The sequence below is a fragment of the Diospyros lotus genome, chromosome 7 (assembly GCF_014633365.1).
Source record: "Diospyros lotus cultivar Yz01 chromosome 7, ASM1463336v1, whole genome shotgun sequence".
In the NCBI taxonomy this organism is placed as follows: Eukaryota; Viridiplantae; Streptophyta; class Magnoliopsida; order Ericales; family Ebenaceae; genus Diospyros; species Diospyros lotus.
The window spans coordinates 1,878,049-1,905,014 of record NC_068344.1 but is presented as its reverse complement, the minus strand read 5'-3'; the positions used below and the strand labels follow the sequence as shown (position 1 = coordinate 1,905,014).

General features: G+C 34.9%; 2 protein-coding genes across 10 annotated transcripts in view; both read right to left on the bottom strand.

Annotated features, from left to right (window-relative positions):
- LOC127806055 (uncharacterized) overlaps positions 1-16,007 on the bottom strand; it is a 41,349-nt gene extending 25,342 nt beyond the window's left edge. For 5 of the 9 annotated variants that reach the window (XM_052343041.1, XM_052343038.1, XM_052343037.1 and 2 more), the window contains exons 1-8: positions 9,819-9,883; positions 9,660-9,732; positions 8,970-9,092; positions 8,188-8,357; positions 7,228-7,377; positions 6,621-6,767; positions 3,399-3,456; positions 2,866-3,185 (exon numbers count right to left, since the gene is read on the bottom strand). In XM_052343041.1, the coding sequence (XP_052199001.1) occupies positions 2,866-3,185; positions 3,399-3,456; positions 6,621-6,767; positions 7,228-7,377; positions 8,188-8,357; positions 8,970-9,092; positions 9,660-9,732; positions 9,819-9,875 (1,098 nt within the window). In that variant the 5' untranslated portion in view covers positions 9,876-9,883. Of the gene's footprint in view, positions 1-2,865; positions 3,186-3,398; positions 3,457-6,620; positions 6,768-7,227; positions 7,378-8,187; positions 8,358-8,969; positions 9,093-9,659; positions 9,733-9,818; positions 9,884-15,254; positions 15,721-15,805 lie in introns of those variants that run through there. The other 4 variants (XM_052343042.1, XM_052343043.1, XM_052343040.1 and 1 more) reach the window with 4 other exon arrangements.
- A 2,914-nt stretch (positions 16,008-18,921) lies between these two features.
- LOC127806300 (receptor protein kinase TMK1-like) lies at positions 18,922-22,762 on the bottom strand. Its single transcript, XM_052343505.1, has 2 exons — positions 19,922-22,762; positions 18,922-19,498 (listed from the first exon to the last, which is right to left on the bottom strand). Exons 1-2 carry the CDS (start codon positions 22,278-22,280, stop codon positions 18,990-18,992), a joined length of 2,868 nt encoding a protein of 955 aa, XP_052199465.1. The 5' UTR covers positions 22,281-22,762; the 3' UTR covers positions 18,922-18,989.
- Positions 22,763-26,966: the final 4,204 nt, after the last annotated feature.

Here is a 26,966-nt window from a genome sequence, read left to right as displayed (position 1 = left end):
ACACTTGGGAATACCTCCTAGATATTCTCACACAATTCCCTAAGCCAGCCGGTCTTCTCAGCATTTCTTGAGGACAAGAAGGTTTTGAAGGGGCGGGTAATTGTCATGTGTCACGAGTAGGAGGGGTGCTAATGTAATAAGGGTATACTATGAGTAGTAAGTAGTATATTAGAAGTTTGCATTGAGGAGTTGTAATTTGTTTGTTGCCACTTTAGGAGTAGTACATTCCCAGCAACGGCATTCTGTTACGCACATAGGCTAGTGATTTGGCTTTATAAGCAGCTATCCAACTCACCAATGATTATGAATGAATATTCCTAGAAGTTTCTATTCTCTCTCTCACTTTCTCTCTCATTCTCCCTACTGAATCTCTTTCCCCTAATTCTCTCAATCACTCAACCGGGAAGCACAGTCAGCTCCTCGGAAGCTGACACCACCATCTCATTTAAAAGCTTAAATTGTTAGATAGAGAGTTAACTTTATTTTCATGTGTGACCAGGCTTCACTTAATAACTAGTCTAAACATGTGCAACAACTTAAATATGGGGTCAACAGTGAAGTTCGAACATAGGAACTTTGCCTACTTTAATATCATGCTAAATTGAGCCGAATCCATATTTTTGCTACTTTTACATTTTTTTAATGTAACCATCCAAACTTTTTGTTATTTCGATTCTACTCTTGAACTTAATTTTCGAGTCAATTTAACTGCTATACTTTGACCCTTTTTTTTGTGTGGCAATCCAAACTTTTTCTTGTTTCAATTACACCACTAGACCTGTATTTTTGAGTTAATTTAACCCATGTGCTTTCATGTGTTAAAAAAAAAAAAAAAAGATAAAGTGAGATGACAAAATACATGTCGCATTATGTTCATGTCAAAGTACAAGAGTTAAAAGTTCGGGTTGCCACATGAAAAAAATATCAAAATACAAGAGTTAAATTGACTAAAAAATACAGGTGCAAGGGTGTAATTGAAAACTCGAAAAAAAATGTAAAAGTACTAAGACAAAAATATAAGTTTGGCCTGCTAAATTGTTAATCACAATCTCATCTAAAAGCTTAAGCAGTTAGATAAAAGGTTAATTTTATCTTTTACAATATTATCATTTTTACTCTCAACATCAACCTCAAATCTAAATGCCTAATCTATAATAATGTATACAGATGTTTCCATTATGAACATTTTAATATTTGAAGATAAATCTTTTGGAGTTCTTAAATAAGAAAGTCTTTTTGGAATTCCTAGTTAATGCATGTCTCTTGATATATGTCTTTTGGAATTCCTACTTGTTGAGCCAACTTGCTCATATTAATTAAGTTTTTATGATTAACAAAAAGAGAATTTTTAATATACAAATTATAGTATTTTTGGTCATTAACAAAAAGAGTATTTTTCTTAAATGTATTAATTATAGTATCAAATTATTTTTTATTAATTTATAAAATATTTTTTTCATAGCATATGTATTACCAAAATATTATTTTCTATTAAAAATATTTTTTAAATTAATTTATAAAATATTTTCATAGCATATGCATTATCAAAATATTATTTTCTATTAATTTTTTTAAATATATTTTTAATATTAATTTATTAAATATTTTTTTATATATCATATGTATTATCAAAAATATTATTTTCTATTAAAAATATTTTGTAAATATATTTTAAATTAATTTATATAATATTTTTGTAGCATGTGTAACTCAAAAAGAATATAACAAACTAGTTACACCTCCCATGTCTTGAACCCTAGACCTCTAGCAAGTTCCAAACATTCCCTTGCCAGCTGATCTACAAGTCCTTTTGGGTATTTGAGTGCACATAATCATTAATCAATAATATTGATTAAAATTGAGAAAAATTTTAATCACTCAATTCAACCCCCCCCCCCCCTCTTGAGTGGCCATACCCTAAGGGACCAACACTACTTAATGTATGTCTCTTGGTGTTTATCTCTCTGATGGCCAAGCCTATAGGATTTCCAACTTAATTTAGATCATTTTCCAACATTCAGAGTATTGTTTATGACTTTTCATGAATGCGAATGCCATAGCAACATTCTTCCTCTACCCTCTATTTGGGAGTGAGATTTGGGTATTTATGCTGAGTTTCAGCTTAGACAAAGCTCTCCAACCCTCCTCCTTATATGTTTTACCTTCGTTTATGTGTTGTATGCAATAGAAAGATAGCAAGCTCTATGCTACAGTTAAGCTTAGTCTGTCTGTCTAAACTTATAAGAAGCATTTACAGATGCATGATATAACGAACCCTGATTTTTGACAGCCCAACAAATATTTCATATCTTTTGAAAAGTCATATACTTCAAAAGTTAACTGAGAATGTATATATTTGGTGAATATAGCTCAGCAATATATTGCTATATCCACACAACAACAATGACAAGCCTTAATCCCTCTAGGTGCATATTAATGCACCTTATCTGTTTAAGGTGAGATTAAGACTATATGCTATATATACCTTGTCTATTTAAAAAGTATATACATGATCATTATGTGAGTTTAGCTTATTAATGCATATGCCAAATTCTAAAAGCATTGTTTAAGTAGTCTAATTATCCCATGAAACTTATACACCATATTTCCTAACAAAAGAAAGGTCAATAATTAAAGACAAAGTAGCAACCGTAAGAGGAAATCCATCAGTAGCAATTATTTAATCAAAAAGGAAAAAAGTAGTCTGATTATCCTAGGAATATTAATACTTCATGCTTCCTCAGACAAGAGAGGGCAATGATTAAAGACAGTGACCAACAAAAGAAGATCAACATGAGATCAGTAGAAAAGAAGAAGAAAAGAAGTCAAGTAGGTGGAGAAACCAAGAGTCTATGTATATCATACCTTTCCTGAGAGATAATGTGTTGGATTGAGGGGGAACAAATCAAATAACTTCTTTAATAATAATAACACGATAGCTTGACCTTGTATGGCTGTATCCAGTTCTTCAGGAGGCACACTCACTTGTATCTCTTGCCGAGGGTTGTCGATTGCATAAGTAAAGAATCTGACTACAAGATCTAGGCTCTGAAGTATATATTGCATACAATCAAATGATTGTGCATCAAGATGAGGCATACTGTGAACCAGTTGTATAAAATCTTGGAAACAACTAACTAAAACAGGCACAAGCTCCTTTAGCTTCTTCTTGATGACTGAAAATCCTACAAAAACCAAAGATAGCAGCAGGTCAAACAATAAAACATTATCTTATTCCCAGGAAAATCTGACCCTCAAGCATTATTGAATATCATTTGTATCAATGGAATGCCCTGTTCTGTTATAGGCCATAGCACTATCAAGAGTGCAGGTCTTAGATAATGCAAACATCAGTACAAAGGAAATAGATGTACAAGGTCCAATTTTGTTATACTTACCAGCAGGATCTTCCAGTGCTTCAGGCTCAAAAGCATGTAAAACATCAGCAGCAGCTTCCTGTAACATATAAAAAAAAATGGTTACATACATGAAGGCACCTGAGGAGAAATGGTTGATGTGCCAAAGAGAGCCAATGCTCTATATTAATCTCTTTGTCCACAGCTTGAACCCATGAACCTTTAGTCAGAAAGGAAAATATTACCACTGCTACCAAGGCTCACCCTCAAAGAAGTCACAGGTTTAAGTAACAAGTAAAAAAGTAAAATATGAACAGCAGTACTTGTAAACTATGATAACAAAGGATAAAATTTAAGAAAACAAATCAATCACATTCTTACATCTTTAACTTTCCTCTTAAATAAATAAGATTTTATTTGTTTTCTAAAATCAGAAAAAGTAAATAAAAATTAAGATCTTCCCCAATAAGTCTTGAGACAAATCACTGCACCAAAAGCTTTTCCTAGTGCCTCATTGAGTTTACTTTTGTTTTGGTGAACAATTTGAAATATTGATTCTCCACTAATGTTTAGCATTGGTCTTCTAGTAATGGAAAGTTTTTCAGCTGTCTCCATGGAGAAAAAACAAAGGATATATTACAAAATATGACATCGAGTCCCTCACCTAAAAAACCTCAAGATTCGGTCTTTAAACAATTAAAAAGATATATTTTTAGTCCTTACCGTTTACATCCGTTTGTGCGTGGCATCACACACTGTTTAAGGTGCGTGATATAACAAATTCATGTATATAACATTGTTAATATTTTGTGTGATTCAAAATGATTTAATATTATTTTAATTGATGTTACAATTTTGTATTTCATATATACCTGCGGAGGAAGCTTCAACGAAGCTTCGCTGGGAAAACCAAACAGCGTGGTCGACGGTTGCCGCAGCACTGCCCACTGTGACAAAGCCCACTCCGACAGAAGCAAATGATGGCAAAGCCTATTGTGACGATGACGGTGGCGACCGAAGGAGAAGCCGACGGCCATGGCCGTGGCCCTCTCTCTCTCTCTCCCCAAATTGATTTCTTGCAGCCTAGTTAGCTATATCGCCCATGGTTTCGTCCAAGACCTGCTTAAACTTGGCTAGGCTCAAGGTGCCAATGTCACTGATGAGATCAATGGAGCTGTAAAAGATGTGAAAGATCCTCTAAGCCTACAAGGAGGTCCAATCACTCGAGCAAAGGCAAAGAAAATGAGAGAGACACTCAATGGGCTAATTGAAGACATTCGAGCCAAACAAGCCTTTACTGATGGATCTACCAATTGGAAAATAACAAATGGAAGTCAAGCCTATGTCCATTTAATCAGCATGCTAGCCCATTAGAAGATGACACGTGGCAGCCATTTGAAGATGACAAGTGGCATCCAAGCTTATGTCCATTTGTTGCAGTTTAATTTGTTAAATTGTATTACGGAGAGAGAGGGAAAGCCATTAAGGTAGTGGGGTGTGTGTGTGGCTGGTAGTTAATGATCATTAAGGTAGTGGGTAGTTAATGAGCATTTGGGTAGTGGGTAGTTATTAGGATTATGGGTAGTTATTTCAGGTTGGTAGTTATTGTTTTTCTATTTAAAGGGATTTGTGTTTACACTTCAAAATGTTGGTTAATTTCTGTGATTATTGAAAGGAGAACTTTCTCACTTGGTTTTTCCAAGAACTCAAGACTTATCAAGATTGTTCCAATCTTGTGGCGTCCAATTTCCAAGGCTTATCACTCCCAACTTCTTCTTCTCTTATTCTGGAGTGTGGCGTCTATATCATTCTTTTTCTTATTTTGTTTTGTTGCTTGAATCTGGTTTAGCTTTCTTGGGATGATGCTCAACTTGTTCGTGGGCTTTTAGATTCAACCAAAGGGATCTACCTATGCTCGCATCAGTCCTGTCTATTGTACATGTAAACTAGGCCCTGATTGGAGTAGACGGACTGGTTCGAGTACCGAAGCAAGCAATCATCATACCAAACGATGGCTTCTCTCTGAGTTGGGCACAACTAAACACACTGGGGATGAAGCTGCTGAGAAAATAGAACAGAAAGGGAAGAAATAGAATCGCACCCTTCATGTTCATGATTCTTTCTCTCAGTGCCATGGTCCTGGGTCTTAATTTCATTTCTAGCTTTTATGATTCAGCTTCAGCAGCAGGCTGAGAAATGATGTGAAGAGATTAATGGCATTAGACTCAGTGAAATCGGACTATTCTTGAATTTAGGAATGGCCGTGGCCATCAACCCCCCCCCCCCCCCCCCCATGGTCCTCTCTCTCTCTCTCAATCTCTCTCTTTATATGTATATATATACTGCACAGACCCACCCCCTCCCATGGTCGTGGCCAGCTCTCTCTCTCTCTCTCTCTCTCTCTCTCTCTCTCTCTCTCTCTCTATATATATATATATATATACTGTACAGCCCATCACCCACCCCCCCCCAGCTCTCTCTCTCTCTCTCGCAACGATGGTTGCATTCATCGCGGCTGCCATGGCGGGTGGGTGACGGCTACATTCATAGCGGCCATATGTGTGCGTGTGTTTGTGTATATTGGGGGGTGGGTGATGGGCGCGACCATGGTTGGGGCGATGGGTGATGGCCGCGGCCATGGCGGCTAGCAGTGACTGCCATGGCCGTGGCCCTGTGTGTGTTTGTGTATTTGTATATATATGTATATGTATACAGAGCCGAGTGTGTACATATATATATGTGTGTGTGTGTGTGTAAAGGTTTGGGACAAACATAACGGAGCCGTTTACTCGCATTGATGGCAAGGATTAAAAGAGTAGCTTTTTAATTGTTCAAAGACCTAATCTTGAGGTTTTTTAGGCGAGAGACTAAATGTCATATTTTGCAATAGTTTAGGGACTTTTGGATGTATTAAGCCAAAAACAAACAAATACGAATTTTAGTTTGTGTCCTCTAACAACTTGTTTTGGTTTTATATACCACCTCCGTCTATCTTCACTGCAACAGGTAAATAAATAACCTCTTCCTGAGAACCCTCAGTTCAGCCCTCCAAGCATACAAATATAGGTTCAATTTAAGTATCTTAAAATCCAGAATTAGAAAAAGATACCATAAACATTAAATAATAACATCAGAGAAAATATTTATAAAAAAAACTTTAAAAAGAATAAAACTAAGGGTATATCTTATCCCAACTTCACCAAAACAGCAGTGCATGAATGCCACAAACAACAGGATCCCATTGGTTTTGATAACTACAAGTACCTTTCCACCTGGCAAGTCATGATCTCCCTTATTACTTGGTAACAATAATAGGCAGTGAACTAGCCCCCCAAGAACATTCTTAAGCTTGCCCTTTTCTCGTAAAAGGAACTGGTTCTTTCGCAATATATCTTCATAGTTTTGGAAAATCTGTTGGCAACAAATCAAATAAAATTTAAATTAGGCCAATGAAATAGATATAAATTCACAAAACAACAAAACTGGGTTGCAACACTTGAGCAAAAAATGAACAGGAAGAAGAATGGGTATGGAAAGAAAGGAAAGGGAAGGGTGTTGGCACCTAAAGCAGGTGTAACAGCCAGAATTAGTTGCAAATTTAATAAAGAAAAAAGCTGCATCTGTATCACTAAATTCACCCCCTGATGAAAAGCTTTGAATTTTCTTGGTGGAAATGAATCGATTAAGCATATGAGAGAGACGGAGAAAATAGAGATAATACATAGCATGGTGAATCTCAGGAAACAACCATATACAAATGACAGAACTATTAACTGGTGTCTCAACCTCACCCACCTAATCCAAAGTTCAATACATGGTTGGATAAGACGATTAGAACTTCAATATTATACCTAGAAATAGAATTAACAACCTTTTCAGCATATAAGGGAAAGGATGATGGATAGTGCTGGACAACAAGGTCAAAAAATTTGAAAGCCATCAGTCGAACATCCATTGACAAATGTGTCATTGCATTGAAAATATATGCCATCATCAGTGAAATGAAAGGACCCTGATTATCCTGCAGAATAAAGGCATAGGATCAGCTAAAACAGACAAAGGATCAGCAACTATGGGCAATTCAAGAAATAATAATCAACATCTGGAGGGAGAAGGATCTGCTGTTGTAACATAAAGTAACCCTGCAGATATAAGAAAAAACATCAAAACTAAACAGCACCAGATTTGGATTTCTAAAGGTGGTTGCTAGCCCTGACTTTGTGCTTCCTTATTCCCACAAATAACAGGCATTGGAAACAATTGATCTCTTAGCCTTCTCAAATTTTTGTTCAAACTTGTTAAAGAAGCCAAATATTCCATAGATTCTCTTGCCCCACCTGTGAGTCAGGTGGTTGTTTTGAGAGATGAGGGTTTCAGTAGGGTGTAAAGGACAGAAGGCAGGCTTATGCATTTCAGAGTATGAACACATATGTCATAGCATGATCTAATAGAAACCTTACGAGGAAGTTTGGATAGAAAATAACCTCGACTCAACCATAGCATGATCTAATAGAAACCTTACTGAGAAAGTTTGGATAGAAAATAACCTCGACTCAACGAAAAGAAATAAGAAAAGGCCTCTCTGAATCTGAATTGAAAACCACCAACAAGAGTAGTTCCAAACATGCACCATAGAATCTTATAGTTTATGAATCAGTATATTACAGCCAATTGAATACAAGATATCTAAAAACAAAATGAAACAAATTCCCTATCAGATATTTCAGGTTAAAATATGCATAGGAAACTTAATGTATTAGCTAACAACTGCAAGAAGAACTTAATCAAAAAATACTGAATTAAGTATTTACAGGAAAAGAATAAGCATTACCTCTCTACAGCCAGGGAAAATAACCGATTTGAGAAGTTGATATAGTGTTTCTCTAACCAGTTTATCATCATCGCTGATGCGTTCACGCAATTTCTCTATAACAGCAAGTTTATGCAGCCTCAATTCTGTTGGATAATTAAGGAATATATCCCTAATGCCAATCAAAGCATCTTGGAATAAAAACACCGTGTTAACAAATAACTATTGCCAATCAATATACAGAAACCTCAAATGTGAAAGATGTCTGGAAAACAAAATTCACAAAGTAGCATATATATGGTAACTATTTCAAATTCCTTAGTAATGAGTTTGACAAAACTAAATATATCCAAAAACAATATTGGAGATAACTATATCTAAACCCTAAAAAAATAAAAAGATTAAAGTCCAACATATAAAAACAGCAATGATTGAACAAGTTTCCAATTAAGGAATCACGATACAAATTGTCTCATTATTTAAGATATATAACGTGTATAGTTCAGTTAGGTTCTGAACAATAATAATCTATTAATCCTCATTAATCGAATGATAGTTCAGCAGAACACAAAGGCTTCTTAGTATCAATGGTATATTTTAGCAAAGTTAAATCTTCTTGTAAAACAGACGAGCAATATTAACATCACCAACTTTATAAGGCAAGCAAGATTTGCATCACCGACAAAGGAGAAAACACCAAATTGAAAATAAAGATAAGCACTATATTTCATTTGTAGGGACACATGTAATCCTATCACTCTGTTAGAAATTGTTTACTACAGTATAAAGATTTGAAGAAGTACCTTTCCGAATTTTGGGATTGTGATGAGATGTTTGCTGAAGAAGCTCTTTTAAAGTCAAACCCTTTTTGCTCACTGCCAAACCTGCCTTTTCAGATGCTACACTCTGCTCAGGAAGAACAATAGCTGCTCATAACACATTCAATAAGACTTGCATTAGGAATTAAATAAATTATGTCAACTAAATGTTACTGGAATAATGTTTATCCCCTCTAAGGCAATCTTTAGTGATATATATATATATATATATCTTTATTATTTATCAGAAAAATCATTAAACCAACTACATCTTGCTAGCAATTTAGATAATTTTAGAAAAGGGTTCTCCTTAGTTGTTTATATGTTAGGAATAGAAAAAGAAGATTTTGCAGCAAAGGAATAATGCCATGCAGGCCGATGGACTGCACTGAATTTACAATTCAGCCCCTGCAGTGTGGTGGGGGCCACTCCATTCACCTGCATAGCACTATCCTTTGCAAAGATATGTGCTTCATTTTCCTTTTCTTTGCCCTGCCACCATTAAAACCCTCTTGTTGGCCTAGAATCTATCACATCATTGCAAAAAATGCCAACCAATCTCAATATACTCTAAACAGTTATTTTCACTTTAAAGATGACTAATATGAATTCAAATAAAATATTAACGTAAAACAAAAAAATAAATAACACTTCTGAAGTAGAAGGATATTTTACCTTTGGATTTGATCTCAGTGTTTGTCACGTTCTTTGGCGGTGGCAATTTCCGCCCAACTTTTCGTTTTATTTTCTGTAAAAACTCAATAAATACAGAGTGAACATAAAGCCTATTAATTCAAGATATCTTCAATGTATTGTTGAAACAGCAGGAATTACTTTGAAGTCTACACCACGCTGTTGCTGCTTCTTCAATGGAGCCTTAGACTTCCCCATTTTTTTCACTAAAATTAAAGACCACATAAAAACACAAAAAACCACATTAGCTCTGCAATAGTATTATTATTTCAATCGTCAAGCAAATTACAAAATGACCAATATGTATATTATTTCAGAAGATAAACATAACCACGGCTTTGGATTGACAAATAGTGTGAAATGAGCTCATATGTAACAAACAAGATCATAATTTGTGCACGAAAAGGAAAAACTCTGGAAAGCTTTAGTTTGTAAGTAAATGGTTTTAATTTACACAAGCTTGACCACTGTGTAAACTTGAAAATGAAGTGAGTAAAGCACTTCTTAACAGGAATCAAATTGATGCCAAAATTATGTCACAATATATTAACTAATAAAACAATATATACAGTTTTGTTTTCATTTAGATACTTTTTTGAAGTCACAAATCATCATAAATAGTAATGCCAATTCATAAGTGGGTGCTCCAGAAATCATATCACCCAAAAGGATTTCAGAAAATGGAATCTAAAGTGCCAATGTGAACTTATCCAGCAATGCAACCCATTAACTACAAAACCAATTATTAGACTTAGCACAACAAATGTTAATGTTATATTGTTATACCCTAAGGGCATCCCCGGTGCTTTAGGCACCTAACTTTGCAAGGTTCAAGAGAGGATGGTCTTTGTGCATAACCTTAGACTTGCTTTACAAAGAGGCTTCACAACTAAAGCTCATGACCCTAGCTAGTCAAAAAGAAGCAACCTTACCGTTGCTACCAAAACTCGTACTCTGTTAAGACTGTGCATGCTATAGAATTAACCAAAGGAAAGAGAAACAGATAAAATCCTAGGCAACAAGTTATAGTGTTGATAAGTCTCAGAAAATTTGTAAAGAAAGAAACAAATAAACGAAGGAAGCCAAGGTGAAACAAAGGAATAGAATTTAGAGAACTAACAGTTGATGGAATAATTTCTGGCCTAGGTAATACACTAGCAGTTCAGTGAGCTAACTGTTGCTGGAGCTGGAAGAGAAGAAGCACGCCAACCCAGGAGAACCAATAAGAGGTTGTTTAGTTGCAGAAAGTGGCCCTTATTTTCTGGAAAATTACGTCATAGACAGTTGTCAAAGGCACAAGGCGCATTGAGATGCAAATTAGTGCTTGGGGCCTAGGCGCAAGGCAAAGTGCAAGCCTTGAGCAGATAAGGTGCACATTTGTTCAAAATGCTTATAAAATACTTATACTCTATTCTTTTCATTATGTACATGTAAGGAGGTAGATGCAAACTCATAAAATCATGAATGACAACTAACCAACCCTATAATAAAAACTAATATTATTGCAAAACAACAATTAGTTTCTTTTGCAATTAGTTTCTTCTAACTGCAAAAGAGATTAGACGAAAGAAAGAATTATAGCGAAACACGTTGCAAGAAACAATTACAAGAAAATAATTAGCTTCTTCTAATTTCTTTTGCAAAAAGAAAAAAAAAATTACAACAGAACACAAAGCACAAAGTTACAGAAAAACAATTAGTTTCGTTTAAATTGAAAAATAAATTAGACGAAAAAGAAAAAAAATCAGTAGATCACAACACAATGGAAACATTTGTTTCTTAGCAATTAATTTCATCTAAATTGCAACATAAATTAGAAGAAAGAAACAAAAATGAAGCAGAAACCAGACAATAGTAGTTCTCTAGCGAATGGACATCACTGCCAAAGAATGCCAGTGAGTAGGAGATCCAGCAGACCTCTAACTTACACTGTTAGGTTTTGCCTATCACCAATATACATAAATATGTACTCAAATCAACCAGAAATAAGATCTAAGTTGACAAAATGGACAAGAATAGGGTTTTAGTACACTACCTAAAGATCCCAGCAAGTGGGAGATCCGGCAGATCTCCGGCTTACACTGCTAGGTTTGCCTATCACTAATATACAAGAATATGCAATCAAATCAACCAGAAATAAGATCTAAGATGACAAATGGACAAGAATAGGGTATTAATACACTTAAATATAAAAGGAAGCATGAGACACATGCCTCATGCACCCAGGCAGTGCCTCTAGCATGGTGTTGTGCGCGCTTTTGACAACTATGGTCACAGAAAATGGAATCATGAAAATCAAAAAACTGGTTCAAATACAAAAATTTTCTAAACGGAAAACGGAGATTTGAAAAACACAATTCCAGCAGTTCTCCAGATTTGAACTGAATTCCTTACTAATTTGAAGATTGGAAAATGCAGATTTCCACAAAAATTTTCCCAAATCATCTCTATCTCTTCTCTTACACAAGTTACAATTGCACAAAAGAAAATCTCTCTGTTTCTCTCTTCTATGAACATATGTACTAATTTTCTAGATTAGAAATTAGTTTTCTATACTTCTAACATTTGAACACATAATTAAGATTTTTAATGGAAAATGAAAAAAAATATTTTATAGCAAATTGCAGATGAGAAATTGGAAAACATTTCCGACAACCAAAGAGCCACAGAGTGCCACTGTAGTACGGGAAGAAGAGTTGCTTCAACGAGCATTGTGAGAGACTTCAAGGGTACAATTCACACGCACAGAGTCACAGGAGCATCATGGAGTGTCCATTTAAAAACAACTCGATTTTTTTAGAGCAGTTCAGCGAGCTGTGAAATAAGGATGACCTGGGTGGTGGCAGACAAAAGTCTCCTTGGCATGGATAGAATTGATTTTTTAGTTAATATTATTAAGATGTAAAATGTTTTTAAATATTTTTTGGTTTTTAAAACTAAATATTATTTTTAACTATAAAAATTTTACTAACTTTTGTTATGCATTAAAGTTGTTATTTAATAAAAAATACTAACAATTGTGATTCATTTTACCTATATTAATTGAATTTACCCATTTTAGTCAAACTTTTTGCTTGACAATATGACATTTTTTATACTTTTGATCCATTTACCCTGTTTACTGCTTATCAATCCTATTTAGTTAATTTAAACCCAGTTTAGCCTAAAAGATAAAAATATGGAACAAATATGCCATCCAAAGTTCTGAAACGTCATAAATAAATACCAAAAATTCAGAAATAACTACATAACTTCAAAAGTATATATAAATCAACCATCTTATCACAAAAAGAAAAAAACATGACCTATACTCCTTAATTTCTGTTAAAGGTTGTCTCGAGTATATGGTATAAGAAGAAGATGATGGCAGTAGCAGTGAATGATGGCAGTTCGCTAGAATTCCTTTTGAAGATTTTAGATAGTTGTAACCCAAACTGTAATTAGTTATAGTTTGGGGGTTAAACTGTAAATATCTAATAATATTCATTGGGATATCCACCCACTATTATAAATAGAGGGCAAGGGGTAGCAAATGGAGAGAGAGTTCTCATTTTTCTATTTGTAACGAGTGCTGATTGTTTCTGAGAGAAAGGCTAGGGCTGTTAGCTTTGTAATCTTGGGGGAAAACAATTGGGGTGCTCGGGAATAGAAGGGAGAGAAGGGCCGTTACTGTATTGATTGATTTCTAGAAATAAAGACTGCTCTCAGGAGGATCTTAGAGGCTAGATGTAGTGCCATTCACATGGCATGAACCAGGATAATCTTGATGTTCTTGTGGATGTGTGGTTTGTGTTCCTTGTTTGGTTTAATTCTGTTTTCTGTTTTATTTTCTGTTGATTCTATTAAATCTGTTCCTTAGATCAAATCCGTGAGTGTGTGAGAATAAGTGTGGTAGAATTTTTGTCCAAGAAATTAGTTTCAGCAACCCTAGATATAACAATTTCAAAATAAATGGACACAACCCCAAAACTATCATATTTCTGATTACATGTTTTTCACTTACAACAGCAAAGCACAGGCAAAAAGAGAGAAAATATTTCAAAAAAAAAGATTGAAAGTAAGATAAGAATTAATAGGTGGTTTTAACTCTTTTTTTTAATTGGTGTTTTTGAAAATTAAAGTTAAAAGCTCAAATACATCAACATTTCCCTACAAAATTAATAATACACACTTTAGTGATAACCAAAAGATGTGGCTGCAATGATTTCCAATGCAACAAGTTAATAGTAGTTGCAGGTTTTCATCAATAATGTAAAAAAAACAAAAATTAAATAAATGTACAGTATAATTGGTCAGATGAGCCAACCTGGCCCAAGACCAATAAATACAATGGCTCTAAAAGTTTATCTAAATTGGGTTGTAGGGGCCCATCACCCATGCACCATCTCAAGCTCTATGTAAAACTGGGATTGACCTCCACAACCTCCCCCCCCCCCCCCCCAAGGACCAAAAGAAACAAAAAAGAATGTGTCATCGCATGAATTCAAAGTTTGCTAATGTGAAGCTTTTCAGTTTTCCAATATAACAAAAACTAACCAGATCCCATCAGTTTGAGAAAGCAGTGTGACAGAAGCAGAATTAACAGTGAATGCAAACAATATATAGGCATAGTGAGAAGATACAAGTTCTTGGAGAGTAATAAGATGGCAACAAAAGGGAGAAGACAGAAGAGTTACCTTTGTTTCCAACCACGGAGCAGCAACAATCAATTAGTGCTACTCAAGATAGAGTGAATGTTTCCCTCTCAGAGTGGCCTACTTAATAAGTTAACTAGGCCACTCCCGGCCTTGGTATCCTAGGAATATCTCACTCAGAGAAGGAAACATTCACTCTCTGTGATTTGAGTATGCAAAACTCACTTCTTTGTTGCAGTCAAGAAAGCTACTTCTATGTGATTTTCATACTTTTAATTGTTATAATCTGATTGGGTTCTGATTGATCGCGTAATAGACTTTTATATTCTGATATTACATTATGAAATCTCTTTTATGTGGGAGCAATCTGAACTAAGCTACTAAGAAATGGCAGAAGAGTTGATATGATAGCTATCCTTGAGCTAAGGAGGGTTGATTAGGTCTAAACTAATCTGTCCTTTCTCTGACAAAAGGATGGTGTCCTAAGCAAATCTATTACTTTCTGCAGATAAACAAATATTCTGCAATGACATGAACATAGGACAAGTATTCTATTACTTTCAGTGTCTTATTTTAGCTTTAAAATCATTGCCATAACTGCCGTACCTGAGATTTTGAGGCCCTGAGCTGAAATGTAAAAATAAGCCCTGAATCGTAGTGTATATTTAAATTTTATTATTTTCATAATAAAACATCAAAAAAATAAATAAATATTCATATCATATCAAAGAATAAAATCGAAAATTTAACAATCCCAGCATGGACAATTCAAATCTCAGCCGCGGCAATTCCTAACGAAGTAGCCGAATAACAATTAGCAAAAAGCCAAATGCAGTTGTTAAACCCTAAAGTCCTAATTCCTAAACTCGTTATAGGTGTTAAATTAGCCAAAACAAAATAGAAATACACATTAAATAGAACATAATCAAATAAATTAACTTACCTCTAGTCTCTTAGTCTCTAGAGTATGAAGGGATGCCCACTGGCCAGTGGCCACTGCCTGCCTGCCAAGAACAAGAACACAACACCAAAGATTGAACCAAACAATTTTTTTGCCACTGGTATTGAATTCGAACCCGAACATAACACAACACTAAAGATTGAACCAAAGTGTCCCAATGGCAATGCAGAGAGGCGAGCGACCCGGTCACCCAGCGAGAGTAAGAGTTAGAGAGCCAGAGCCAGAGCCAGTAGCCACAGATGCGACCTCTCTAGCTACCGACCGAGAGACGAGAGCGAGAGAGCCAGAGAGGGAGCAGGGTTTGCAGAAGGCGCTGATTGGGGGTGGGCTTGGAAAAAATTTACGGGCCCCCAAAAATGACAAAATTTATGGGCCCTGAGGCAACCGCCTCTTGGCCCTCACTATAGGTCCGGCCCTCTCATAAAGTATAGGAAGTATATAGCAAACCCTAATTAAAGAAAAAAAAAATCATACGGAACACATCTTAGAAGAACAAAAAAAAAAAAAAGGAAGGTTTGAGAGTGCAGATATACCAAGCAAATGAAGGAAGATTCAAATCCAAGAAGAACGGAGATGCAGGAGAGGTGCAGTGGCCGGCGGATGCTCGCGGTGCCGGAGATGGTGGCGTCGGGCTGAGCGAATATCAGAGAGGATGAAGATGGTCAGCTGCCGGAGATGGTAGTGTCGGGCAGAGCGAACGGGGAGGAGGAAGTTCCTCGGCGATGGCGATGGCGGTGGCGGGAAACCCTGGTCCCCTTCTTGCGATTTCAGTGAGATTGATTAAGAGTGGCAACGGGTACGGTCACTCTCATAATCCTACCCACGTGTATATCTACTTTATTTAGTTTAATATATTTAATAAATTTAGTTTAAAGTTAAATTTATTATATTAAATAAATTTAAATTTTATGAGTTTAAAATAGATTAAGTTTAAATTAGACGTTAATGAATCCATTAACAGATCTAAAGTAAAGCATAAGAATAACAAGCTTTTAAATCTCTATAATCTATTTTTTATTATTCAAAAGATTAAAATAATTACTCTACAAAAATTCACACTAACATATATTTTTAGTGGTGAAAAGCCAAATCTTACTAGTAACGGCAAATTCGTTCATGTCTTATTAAATAATAACAAAATATTAATAAAAAACTGTATATATTTTAAATATATCATGAAAACAAGATGACCCATCCATTAAAATGTAGCCAAACACATACTTTTTCTTTTAACTTTTATATTTTTTTATTATAAAACCTTAAATTTATCATTATTTCAAATATATACCTGAATTATAAAAAATCACTCCATTTAAACACATATCCAACAAATGATTAATGTCTTCAACACACGCTAGACGACATCATAAATAGGTCAAAAAAAACTCTATTAACTTGGCAATAAATTAGTCTTTTTGAAATATTTTCAACTAAAACGTTGCATATTTTTAAGTTTTAAAATCATTGAAATTTTCAAAACAATGTTAACCAAGCCTGATGGAAAAATTGAACTTGGTGAAATGTTTGTAAACCTTCAACAATTTCATTTGCCCATAGTGGTAATTAACAAAACGAAACCTTATCAAAATATCATTCGTCGGTTATTTTTCACGAGCTTTCATCAGATACAGGATGATAATGATCCAAAGTGAATGCTTTTAGAATGAAAATGGATGCGAGAGAAAGACAATAGGGAGCGATATGAGAGAATGATATAAAGCATGTATTATATTAGATGGCATTTGTTAAAATTAGTAAAATAATGTTATAATATTTTTCGGACTAAAATATAAAATAATCAAGATTGTAAAGTATTATAAGATTTTTATGAGACTCTTTGTTAAATTTTTTAAAATACATTGGAGGATATATGGATTATTATTTTTTTTTTTTATCTGTAAGATTCAAAATAAATTTAATTGAATAATTTCAGATAAAAAGTCATGTGACTTATTTTTGAAAGATAACTAAATAAGTTTAACAAATACAATAAAAATTATTTTTGTCAGAAATATTTTTTATATCTTATTTTTTTAATTCATATATTGATTAATAATTACTATCTTAATAAAAAAATATAAAATAAAATTTGAAGAGAAGAGTTTATCGCTAGTTCATTTTTAATTCAGAAAAAATCTACCAACACGTGTACCAATTCTTATTTATGTCACTCTTCTAGTAGACACGTGTTATTTACACATCGATTGCTATGCCAATGAAGTATTTAGATGAAGTGATTTTATATAATTCATGAAAAAAATATAAATGATCAGGGACAAAAATACGCGTTCGGCCTTAAAACGCCCTGCTTTTGGAGTCTATCTTGGGTGAAATTATTGATTCTTATGCCCAAGGACCATTGAGCATGTGTCCTTAAAGAGGGGGCCCGTACTGAGGCCCAAGGTCTATGTCTGAAAAGGCTAGAATGACATATATGATGGAACAAGCCTGAGTTGTATAGAATGACCACACTTTTCAATCATGGCTTTACCTTTAAATTCTTTTTAAAAAAAGTCAGCAATCATGTTGCTCTAATTACTTCACAAGGATTTTTTTGTTTTTAAATAATGCATTGTTGCGCAAAATACAAAAACGCGCACACACACTGATATTGCTGGCGCCCGTACTAATCCCAACTACAGAGATATAATTGGTGCTTGAAATAAAAATAGATAGCAAACTCAATCATAAAATGGTGAAAATTAAAATAACACGAGAGATTTATTGTAGTTCATCCAAAAAAACCATTGCTCTATTAGAGTTAAATGAAAGCTCATTGTATTATTAGAATTAAAAATAAAGTTTACGATACTCATCAAATACAAGTCTCACAATCATTCTTATTTATATAGATTGATTCATTACCAAAATCGTCTCAAAATCATAAAAAGAGAAAAATAAGAAGCTTACCATATTTGAACCAGATAGAAGAACACGAAAAAATTAGAGAGTATGAAAACAACAAGATGAATCAACCCCCAGACCCTTTGCATCTCCTTACACTTTCTCTATCTCACTCTGATTAATTACACATCCCGATACACAGCAAATAAATAGGGGGTTGCACGATACAATTGAATGTCTTGGATTGCAGCAGATAAAAGGTAGCATCGACGGTTCAGATTGCACACAAGGACAAGATAATTGGCACGATCGCGTGAAAGGATACTCGGGCGGTTGCCAAGATACCCTCCACTGTCACGTGGCAATAGTTGCTGCTGACTCTCTTGCCCGGGTCCTTAAAAGCTAAACGGTGTCGTTGAGTGCTTCACAGCCAACATGTATATTTGTAAATTTATATGATATATATATATTGAAAAACATATATCATAATGTGATATATGGCCAAAAAAGACTTGATAAGGAGAATGGATGGCATTAGGATGATCTACATATGGACTGCAGGGTATCGACAAGATAGTTGCATTTTACGCGACAGAGAATGCTTATAGTAAAAAAAAAATATATATGTCGACATTCTATTAGAAGTAGAAAAAAATACACAAATATTAACAAATTCTCATGCATTGTTCTTATCTATCTACATCCCACAGCTGCAAGTTTAGAGCCTATACATAAGAGAACTTATAGGCAAATTCAAGTTTTCGACATCAAGGGCCAAAGGCAAAAGCACTGCCACATTCTAACAACTGTAATAAAAATGCTGCTCGCCTACCGAACAAACGTGTCACATTGAAAGAAGAAGAGCACCTCTTTTCATCTGCCATCAGCTGAGGTGAAGGAGTCGGCGAATCCAGTAGGCCTTGATGGTATGCTACTCTTGCTGTCCTCTAGGTCCAAGTAACTGGAGTCCTTTCCTTCGGCTTCTTGCCACCCCTTCACCATTTGGTTAAGGGGAAGACTGTAATCAATACCGCAGTACTCCTCAGTATCATCGTCTATCGGTTTCCATTTCTCAACAAGAGGGGATAGGACATTCACGGCATGGCCCATATCAGGGCGTTGGTTTGGTTCCCTTGCAGTGCAGTGGCCTGCAAGTTCTGCAATGATAGAGATGCTCTCAAATGTTTCTTCTTTGATGTCGAGGGCTGGATCCACGGCAGCCATAAGCTTCTCTTTACTTGATTTGATTTTCCAGAACCATGCCGCCAGGTACTGGCTTTCCTCAGGTCTGTCCTCATCAAGTGCCATCAGACCGGTTAACAGCTCCATTAACACGACACCGAAACTGAAGACATCAGATTTGGTTGTAATTTTACCCATAACTGCACCAATTGGCATGTTTGAGTCAGGAAGATGTTAAATGGTAACTCAGGCATACTCCAAATAAAAGGCAAAAAAAAAAAAATCATCCATTGTCCCTTCAATTTAAAAGGATTTCATTCAATATTTCTGATTTGTATTTCAATTTTGAGATTTATCAACATTGGCATTTGAGAAAATGGGAGCCATTTCAGGAGTTACAGTCACAAATTTGAATGTTTGTCTTCAACAAAATAGACAGCATATTAAGCTTTAATCCCATTAGGTAGGGTGTCACTTCAACGTAACAAGAAAAAGGGGATGTATCTAGCTAGTGCAGGAGGCTCCCTGATTTGTTAGTCTTTATGCATTTAGAAAGTTATTGTTGTTACCGCACCAAGTTACAGAAAGCAAGCACAGACAATAATGTAAGACAGAGAGCTTACCGGCATACTCTGGTGCCAGATATCCAAAAGTGCCAGCAAGCCTGGTTACTACAGACTTCTCCCCGTCAGGAGCGAGTTTCACCAATCCAAAATCTGAAACTTTGGCTCTGAAATCATCACCAAGTAAAATATTTGAAGATTTAAGATCTCTGTGTATGAAGCTCTGGTGAGCCAGACTATGAAGATACTCCATACCCCTAGCCACATCCAAGGCAATATTTAGCCTTCTTTTCCAAGACAGAGGTTCTAATTTCGAGCTCTTCCAGTGGAAGAGGTGCTTGCTGAGGGCTCCTTGAGGTATATACTCGTACACTAAAATTCTTTCATTGCCTTCGGTAGAATATCCGAGGAGAGATACCAGATGACGGTGACGAACCTTTGAAAGAACAGCAATTTCAGCTTCAAATTCACCCAAAGCTTTGCTACTAAGCACACCACCTTCCATTCGTTTCACTGCTATTTTTGTTCCATCATCCAACTCTCCCTTATAAACGACTCCAAAACCGCCACGGCCCAGCTCATTTTCTGGAGCAAAATTTTTAGTCACATTCCGAAGAACTTGAACTGATATGACCAAGTTACCAGCCTCAATGATATGTGAATCACCCATTCCACTACTGTGTCTGCTCCCAGACCCACTTCCAGTTACCGTAGAAACATTTCCAACGTTGTTATTTGCAATTGCAATCTTAACAACATTGTCCGAATCAAAGGGGTCTCTAGGGTGAATAACAAGAGAAGTTGGATGCCGGAAGGTGTCCTTTCTCTTCTTGAAACAGTAAACAAAGAGGGGAACCACGAAAACGACCAGCAATGCCAAAATCGCAACTGGGGCCAAAAAAACGAATAATTTAGACTTCTTGGACGACCTTTCCTCTTCAGTTGGTTTCTTAGGATGGGTGTGATTAGTAGTTGTCCCCGCGGATGGTGAATATTGGCTGTTAGGAGGGGATTGTGAACCCCCAGCTGGCGGGTTCTTTCCCGGTGAAGGGATTGGCTCGGGCTTATTAGAATTCAGTAAAGGATTATTATCCAAGACAAGTTTAACCGAGCCCCTGAAGTTGGGCAATGGAGCAGAAAGGTTGTTGCCACTTGCATCCAACAGGATCAAGGATTTCAAGCTAGTCCAATTGGCCGGAATTGGACCAATAAGGTGATTCGATGCAAGTTTAATTTGAGTAAGGGAGTCTAGGTTGGCAATTGAAGGACTCAAGGCGCCGGTAAGGTTATACTTGACCATGTTTATAATATTAACCTTCTGATTGGCATCACAACTCACCCCCAACCATTGTCCATTACAAGGATCATTACCGGACCACGAAGAAACAAGCCTCGCCGGGTAATTCACGGCGTCGAGGAATTCTAACAGTGCCATAACTTCCGGGGCACAAGGAACTCCAACATCCGATTGACAAAAATTGTTTGAACTGTAAGAGTAATTAACAGCTTTGAAATTGGGAACAGGACCCATAAACTGATTATTGTTCAAATCTAAATTGCTTAATACCATATCAGCCAAGCTATCAGGTAACAAGCCAACAAGATCATTGCTATTCACATTGAAATCCTTCAAAGAAGTCAAATCACCAATGGCCTGAGGGATTTTACCTGAAAATTTGTTGCCATGGAGCCACAGGCTAGTGAGGGACGCGACTGAAGCAACTACATCAATTGGGCCAGTCATCCCCCCACCAGACTGTTCGTTCAACCACAAAGTCTGCACCATGGAGTTGCTAAAGCTTCCCGGAATACCCCCAGAAATCCGATTGAAAGAAAGTTTCAAACTAGTCAGAGAAGACATATTACCTAGAAAATCTGGCAATGGACCGGCCAAGTTACAGTTCATCAAGGAAAGAGAGTTCAGTTGAGCTGAATCTTGCAGCTGATTTGGCAGTGACCAGCCGGTGGAAGCATTAAGAGGGTTGGAATCCAATGCCAGAATCTGCAAATTAACAAGCCCGTCGAAGAAATCCGGCGGAATGGAGTCGAAATTGTTGTAATCCAGAAAGGCGTATTCTAGTTCCGACAACCCACTTAGAGATGGCATCATTCCGGTGAACTGGTTCTTCTGGAGCCCCAAATTGGAGAGCTTGGTTAACTGATTGAGGCTCTTCGGAAGAGGGCCTTTCAGGCCGACTTTCTGGACTTGGATTTGGGACACTCTGTTGCCGACGCAGAAGACATGTTTCCAGCTCGGAGGGCCACAAGGGTCGTCCCCGGCGGCCGGCCATTCCAAGAGCTCGGGATTTTCAAGCCCTTCTCTGAATTGCTTGAGAATTGCAAGGTCATTTGGGTCTGTAGCACTGAAAACAACCGACACAGTAGCGAGAAAGAATGCTACAGCAAGCCTTGTTTCCATTGCAGATCTTTGAACTCTAACATTTCAAGCTTGAACCCCAACCTCCACTAATGGCCTTTCCCGGGAAAACCCATCTCAAATCTCCGAGAAAGCTTGGGTTGGAGGAGACAGATGAGGCTTTAGATCACAAAAGAGACGGGTGAAGTGCGCAGTGATGAGGCTTAGATCCTGGACTGACCATAAAAACCGGGTCTTTGGTGATAAAAAATTCCCAAAACCCAGAGAGAAAACAGAGGTGAAATTGAAACTGAGATGGAGGGAGAGCAATTCAGCTGTGATGTTATCTTACAATTTCTTCACATCTCATCCAGCTCCACAACTTTGGGCTAAATTGTCGTCTCAAGGTGATGAAGGGTATTTTAGCAATTTAAAAAATAAGGAAAAAATTTATTTTTCTGAGGTGGGTGTTGAAGCAGACAGCGACTGTGCATGGCTGCTAATTCTTGAAACCCGTGAGCTGTGTCTTTGGCCCTGGCCACCGAGGAAGGTGTTGATGGATGATAAAATCTCATTCCCCACGTATATGTTGTTGATAAATAATTCTTCATCTAAAATATATATATTTAAATAAATAAAATTATTATAAATTTGTGTCTCACCTCTGAAAGTTTTTCTGGTCTCTGAGTTCTCTTAGGTTAAATTTATATTTTTACTCTTATAATTTTATATTTTTGTTTAGTGTAGTTATGTGAATTTTTTATTTTTTGATTATATTATTATATTTAAATTTTTAAATCAATTTAATTTTTATACTTTAATTTTTTTTACAATAATTTAAATTTTTCGTTATTTCAATTACACTTATATATTTATATTTTTAAATCAATTTAACTCTTATATTTTGACGTGTAAAAAATAGTTAGATTAACTAATCTCATTTTATTTTTTTTATATGTCAAATTATATAAATTAAATTGAGTCTAAAGCATAATTAAATTGAAATATCAAAAAATTTAAGTTCAAAATAATAAAAAGTCAAAATATAATGATTAAATTAACTAAAAAATATAAATTCAGAAGTCCAATCGAAATAATAAAAAATTTAAATTATCATACGAAAAAAAAAGAATTAAAATACAAGAGTTAAATTGATTAAAAAATACAAATTTAGAGATATAATCAAAATAACAAAAAATTTAAGTGATCAAACGAAAAACTATGTAAATACAAAGATAAAAATATAAATTTAGCAAATGATTCTTCATGTAATATATATAAATTTAAATAAAATTATTATAAATTTATGTGTCTGACGTGTTAAAGTTATTCTGATTTGTGGGTTCCTTTAATTTAGAATATTCCCGTTAATTAATTAATAAATAAATATAATAATAATATACTGTGAATTCGCCATAATAAAGTATGGCCTGATTGATGCCACGGTTCTATTCAACCCTCTTTCTTTAAGCAAAGGTGAATGCCAATCACGATTTCACAGCTTTACTTAATTAGCTTGATTGAAGGCGTTTATATATTCTCACTTATCTCTTCTTTGAAGTTTCCTTATTAAGTAATCAATGTTCATCCTATTCATAAAATTGAATTGAATTTAAAATTAAATCAAATCAATTTAATTTAATAGAAATTAGGTTCGTAACAATAATTAAATCGGTTCGATTCGATTCTCGATTCTAATTATATATAATAATTTTGTTAATCTCAAATTTCTATTATACAAACTTGGTCGACTTATGAACACCCCAAACAACAAAACGTAAAATTAATTTGAAAAATCTAGCTTGATAATAATTGAAGGAAACTTATCTTATACTTAAAAAAGGGTTCTTAACACTAATTTAAACTTTATTAATTAATGTTTAAATAAAAACAGACCATGTGACAATAATAAATGTGGTTGAAATCAAAAAGGCTGCAGAGTAGTTGAAACTTAAAGATAGGTCCAGTTTTTGGTCCACAAAATTTTTAAAAAATCAATTTACAGTCTCCATCTTGGACCAAAAATCAAATAAACACAGCAACAATAGATGCAGTACGTATACGTAGCGTATGTAAATTGGATTGGTCTACTCTTACCCTTATTTGGTTCGAATTTTTTGCTAATTTTAATTTCGATCCGATCTAATTTAAGGACAATCTAATTCAATATTAGTCGATTAAATATTTTAATTATAAATAATATATCAATCAATTATATTTATAATTAATAAAAAATTATTAAAAATAAGACCGACAGCCTAAAATAGATATTCTCATCAAATTTATAAAGTATAATTATAATATTTTTTAATTGTTAAACATAGAGAATAAAGAAGGATGAAAAGTTAAATAAGTCACTTCACTTTCATCCAAACGTCAAATTAGTTTTCATACTTTAAAAATATGTCAAATAAATAACTCTATTTTCAAATTTAGAGATAAATTGGCTATTATACTTAACAAATTATCAATGATACCACTTTTACTTTGAGACCCAAAACCACTTTAGGTATTATTATGGATCTTATCTTAATCATTTGAATTCTATTAACTTCACTTGCAAGTAAATCTACTTTAGTGGTCATTAAAATTAGGAAAATTCTATTGATAATCTGAAAAATTACTTTTCATAGCTCATGTCCCATCAAATTTTTTTAATAATTTTAAATTATCTATTTTACCCCACAGCCAACCCTCTCTTCCGATCACCTCTCATCGTCTACCATCATCTAGCATCTCTTTCTCTCCCGCATCATATACACACATAAACACATACATATAAATATATATACATGCGGCTATACAACCAGTATAGACACACACATACAGAACATAGCTGCGGCTATGCAACCAACAAGCGCGCGCGCACACACATATATATATACACACATAACATGGCCACGACCATGTAACCAGCACACACACACACATATATATATATACACACACTCACATACACACATATATATATATATATACACACTCACACACACAAAAGCATGGTTGCAACTGCGACCATGAAAACCTCTGTACCTTACGGTGCGGGGGTTTAGCAACCTTCCCATCGCGAGGTGCGAGGATTTCTCAAACCTCCGATAACCATTAGCCTCCATCTCGCCTCTCTCTTTCTCTCGCGCACACACACAAACACATACATATATATACACATGCAGCCGTCATGGCCGACCGACCCACACACATATACACTCTCCCTCTCTATACACACACACGCACTTCGCAGTGTAAAGGTTTGAGAAATCCCTACACCTCACGGTGCGGGGGTTGCTGAAACTTTTGCATCGCGAGATGCGAAGGTTTTCATAGCCACAATTGCTATGGCCGTGGCCATGTTTTTGTGTGTAAGTGTGTGTGTGTGTGTATATATGTGTGTGTGTGTGTTAGGTTGCATGGTCGTGGCCATGTTATGTTTGTATATATATGTGGGCCATGCTCGATGTATATATGTGTGCATGCTGGTTACATGGCTATTTGTATATATATTTATATGTATGTGTTTGTGTGTATATGATATAGGAGAGAAAAAAAGATGTGAAACGATGGCCAGCGATGAGAGGTGATCGGAGGAGAGGGTTGGTTGTGGGGGTAAAATAGGTAATTTAAAATTATTAAAAAATTTGATGGGATATGGGTTGTGAAAGAGTAATTTTTTGGGTTGCCGATAGAATTTTTCTTAAAAATAATTATAAACACTCAAAATAAGATATTAAATCTAATTCTAAAAACTCTATATATTATAAATACTTAATTTTAAATTCGAATAATCATATAGAGTTTGTCGTAAATGTAAATCAAAGCATTCTCAAATTTAATATTTTTGGAATTAAAGTTAGATCTAATTCTTAACGTCGTTGGCGATATTAAGACCATATTTACCATGATTAAAATTTTAAATTTTAAAATATAATAATAAATTCGACCATAACTTAAAATATAATAATTTATTTAACGCTAAAAAAAAAAAAGAATCATTCGCATTCCATCTGTAAGGTGATTTTACGAGTATGCCCTCCCTATTGACTTTCCCGCCCTTCCGCGCGTCCGTCCATAAATTCACGCCGCCCCGCCATTGACACTTCAACACGTACTATAATAATAATGTAATGTAATTACGAGATTACCATTGTCACGTATTCCGTACACGAGAGAGTGAGCAACAAAGTATTAATTTACTCCTATATTTGGAAGCCACACTTAAATCTAGTCGTGCCTCCAATTTTTTTTTATTAAACTTAAGTTAAAAAGCAAAGATTTACATCTCCCAGTGTGATCTGTATTATATACATGTAAAATAACAAATAAATTTGATAATTAAAGTTTAATTTTTAATTTTTTAGATAATATTTATATTAAGATGAGTTTAGATATAATGGGTTTAATTAGCACCATGCTAAATGTGAGAAGTTATGAGTTTAAATATTGTTTATTAATGACATATAATTTTATATCCATATTATATTTAGGTAGCGTTTGTTAAAACTAGTAAGATAAGATAGTATCAATATAAGGTTAAAATAATTTTTGAATTAAGATATGGAATGATCAATATAAGACTATAAGCATTCTAAGATTTTTATCAAATTCATTAGAGGACATATGCGTCATTTTTTCTTATCTGTAAGGTCTAAGTATGTTTAAAAGAGATATAAACATATTTAAAAAATGTCAGATAAAAAGTCATGTGACTTATTTTTTAATGGTCGTCTTCAACAAATATATTAAAAAAATAAA

Bases quoted from the DNA above. Each gene is read 5' to 3' on its own strand.
- LOC127806300 (XM_052343505.1), bottom strand. From the start codon at position 22,280: ATGGAAACAAGGCTTGCTGTAGCATTCTTTCTCGCTACTGTGTCGGTT. The intron at 19,499-19,921 runs GTAAGCTCTCTG...CAATTGGTGCAG, and splicing joins TCTGGCACCAGAGTATGCCG to TTATGGGTAAAATTACAACC.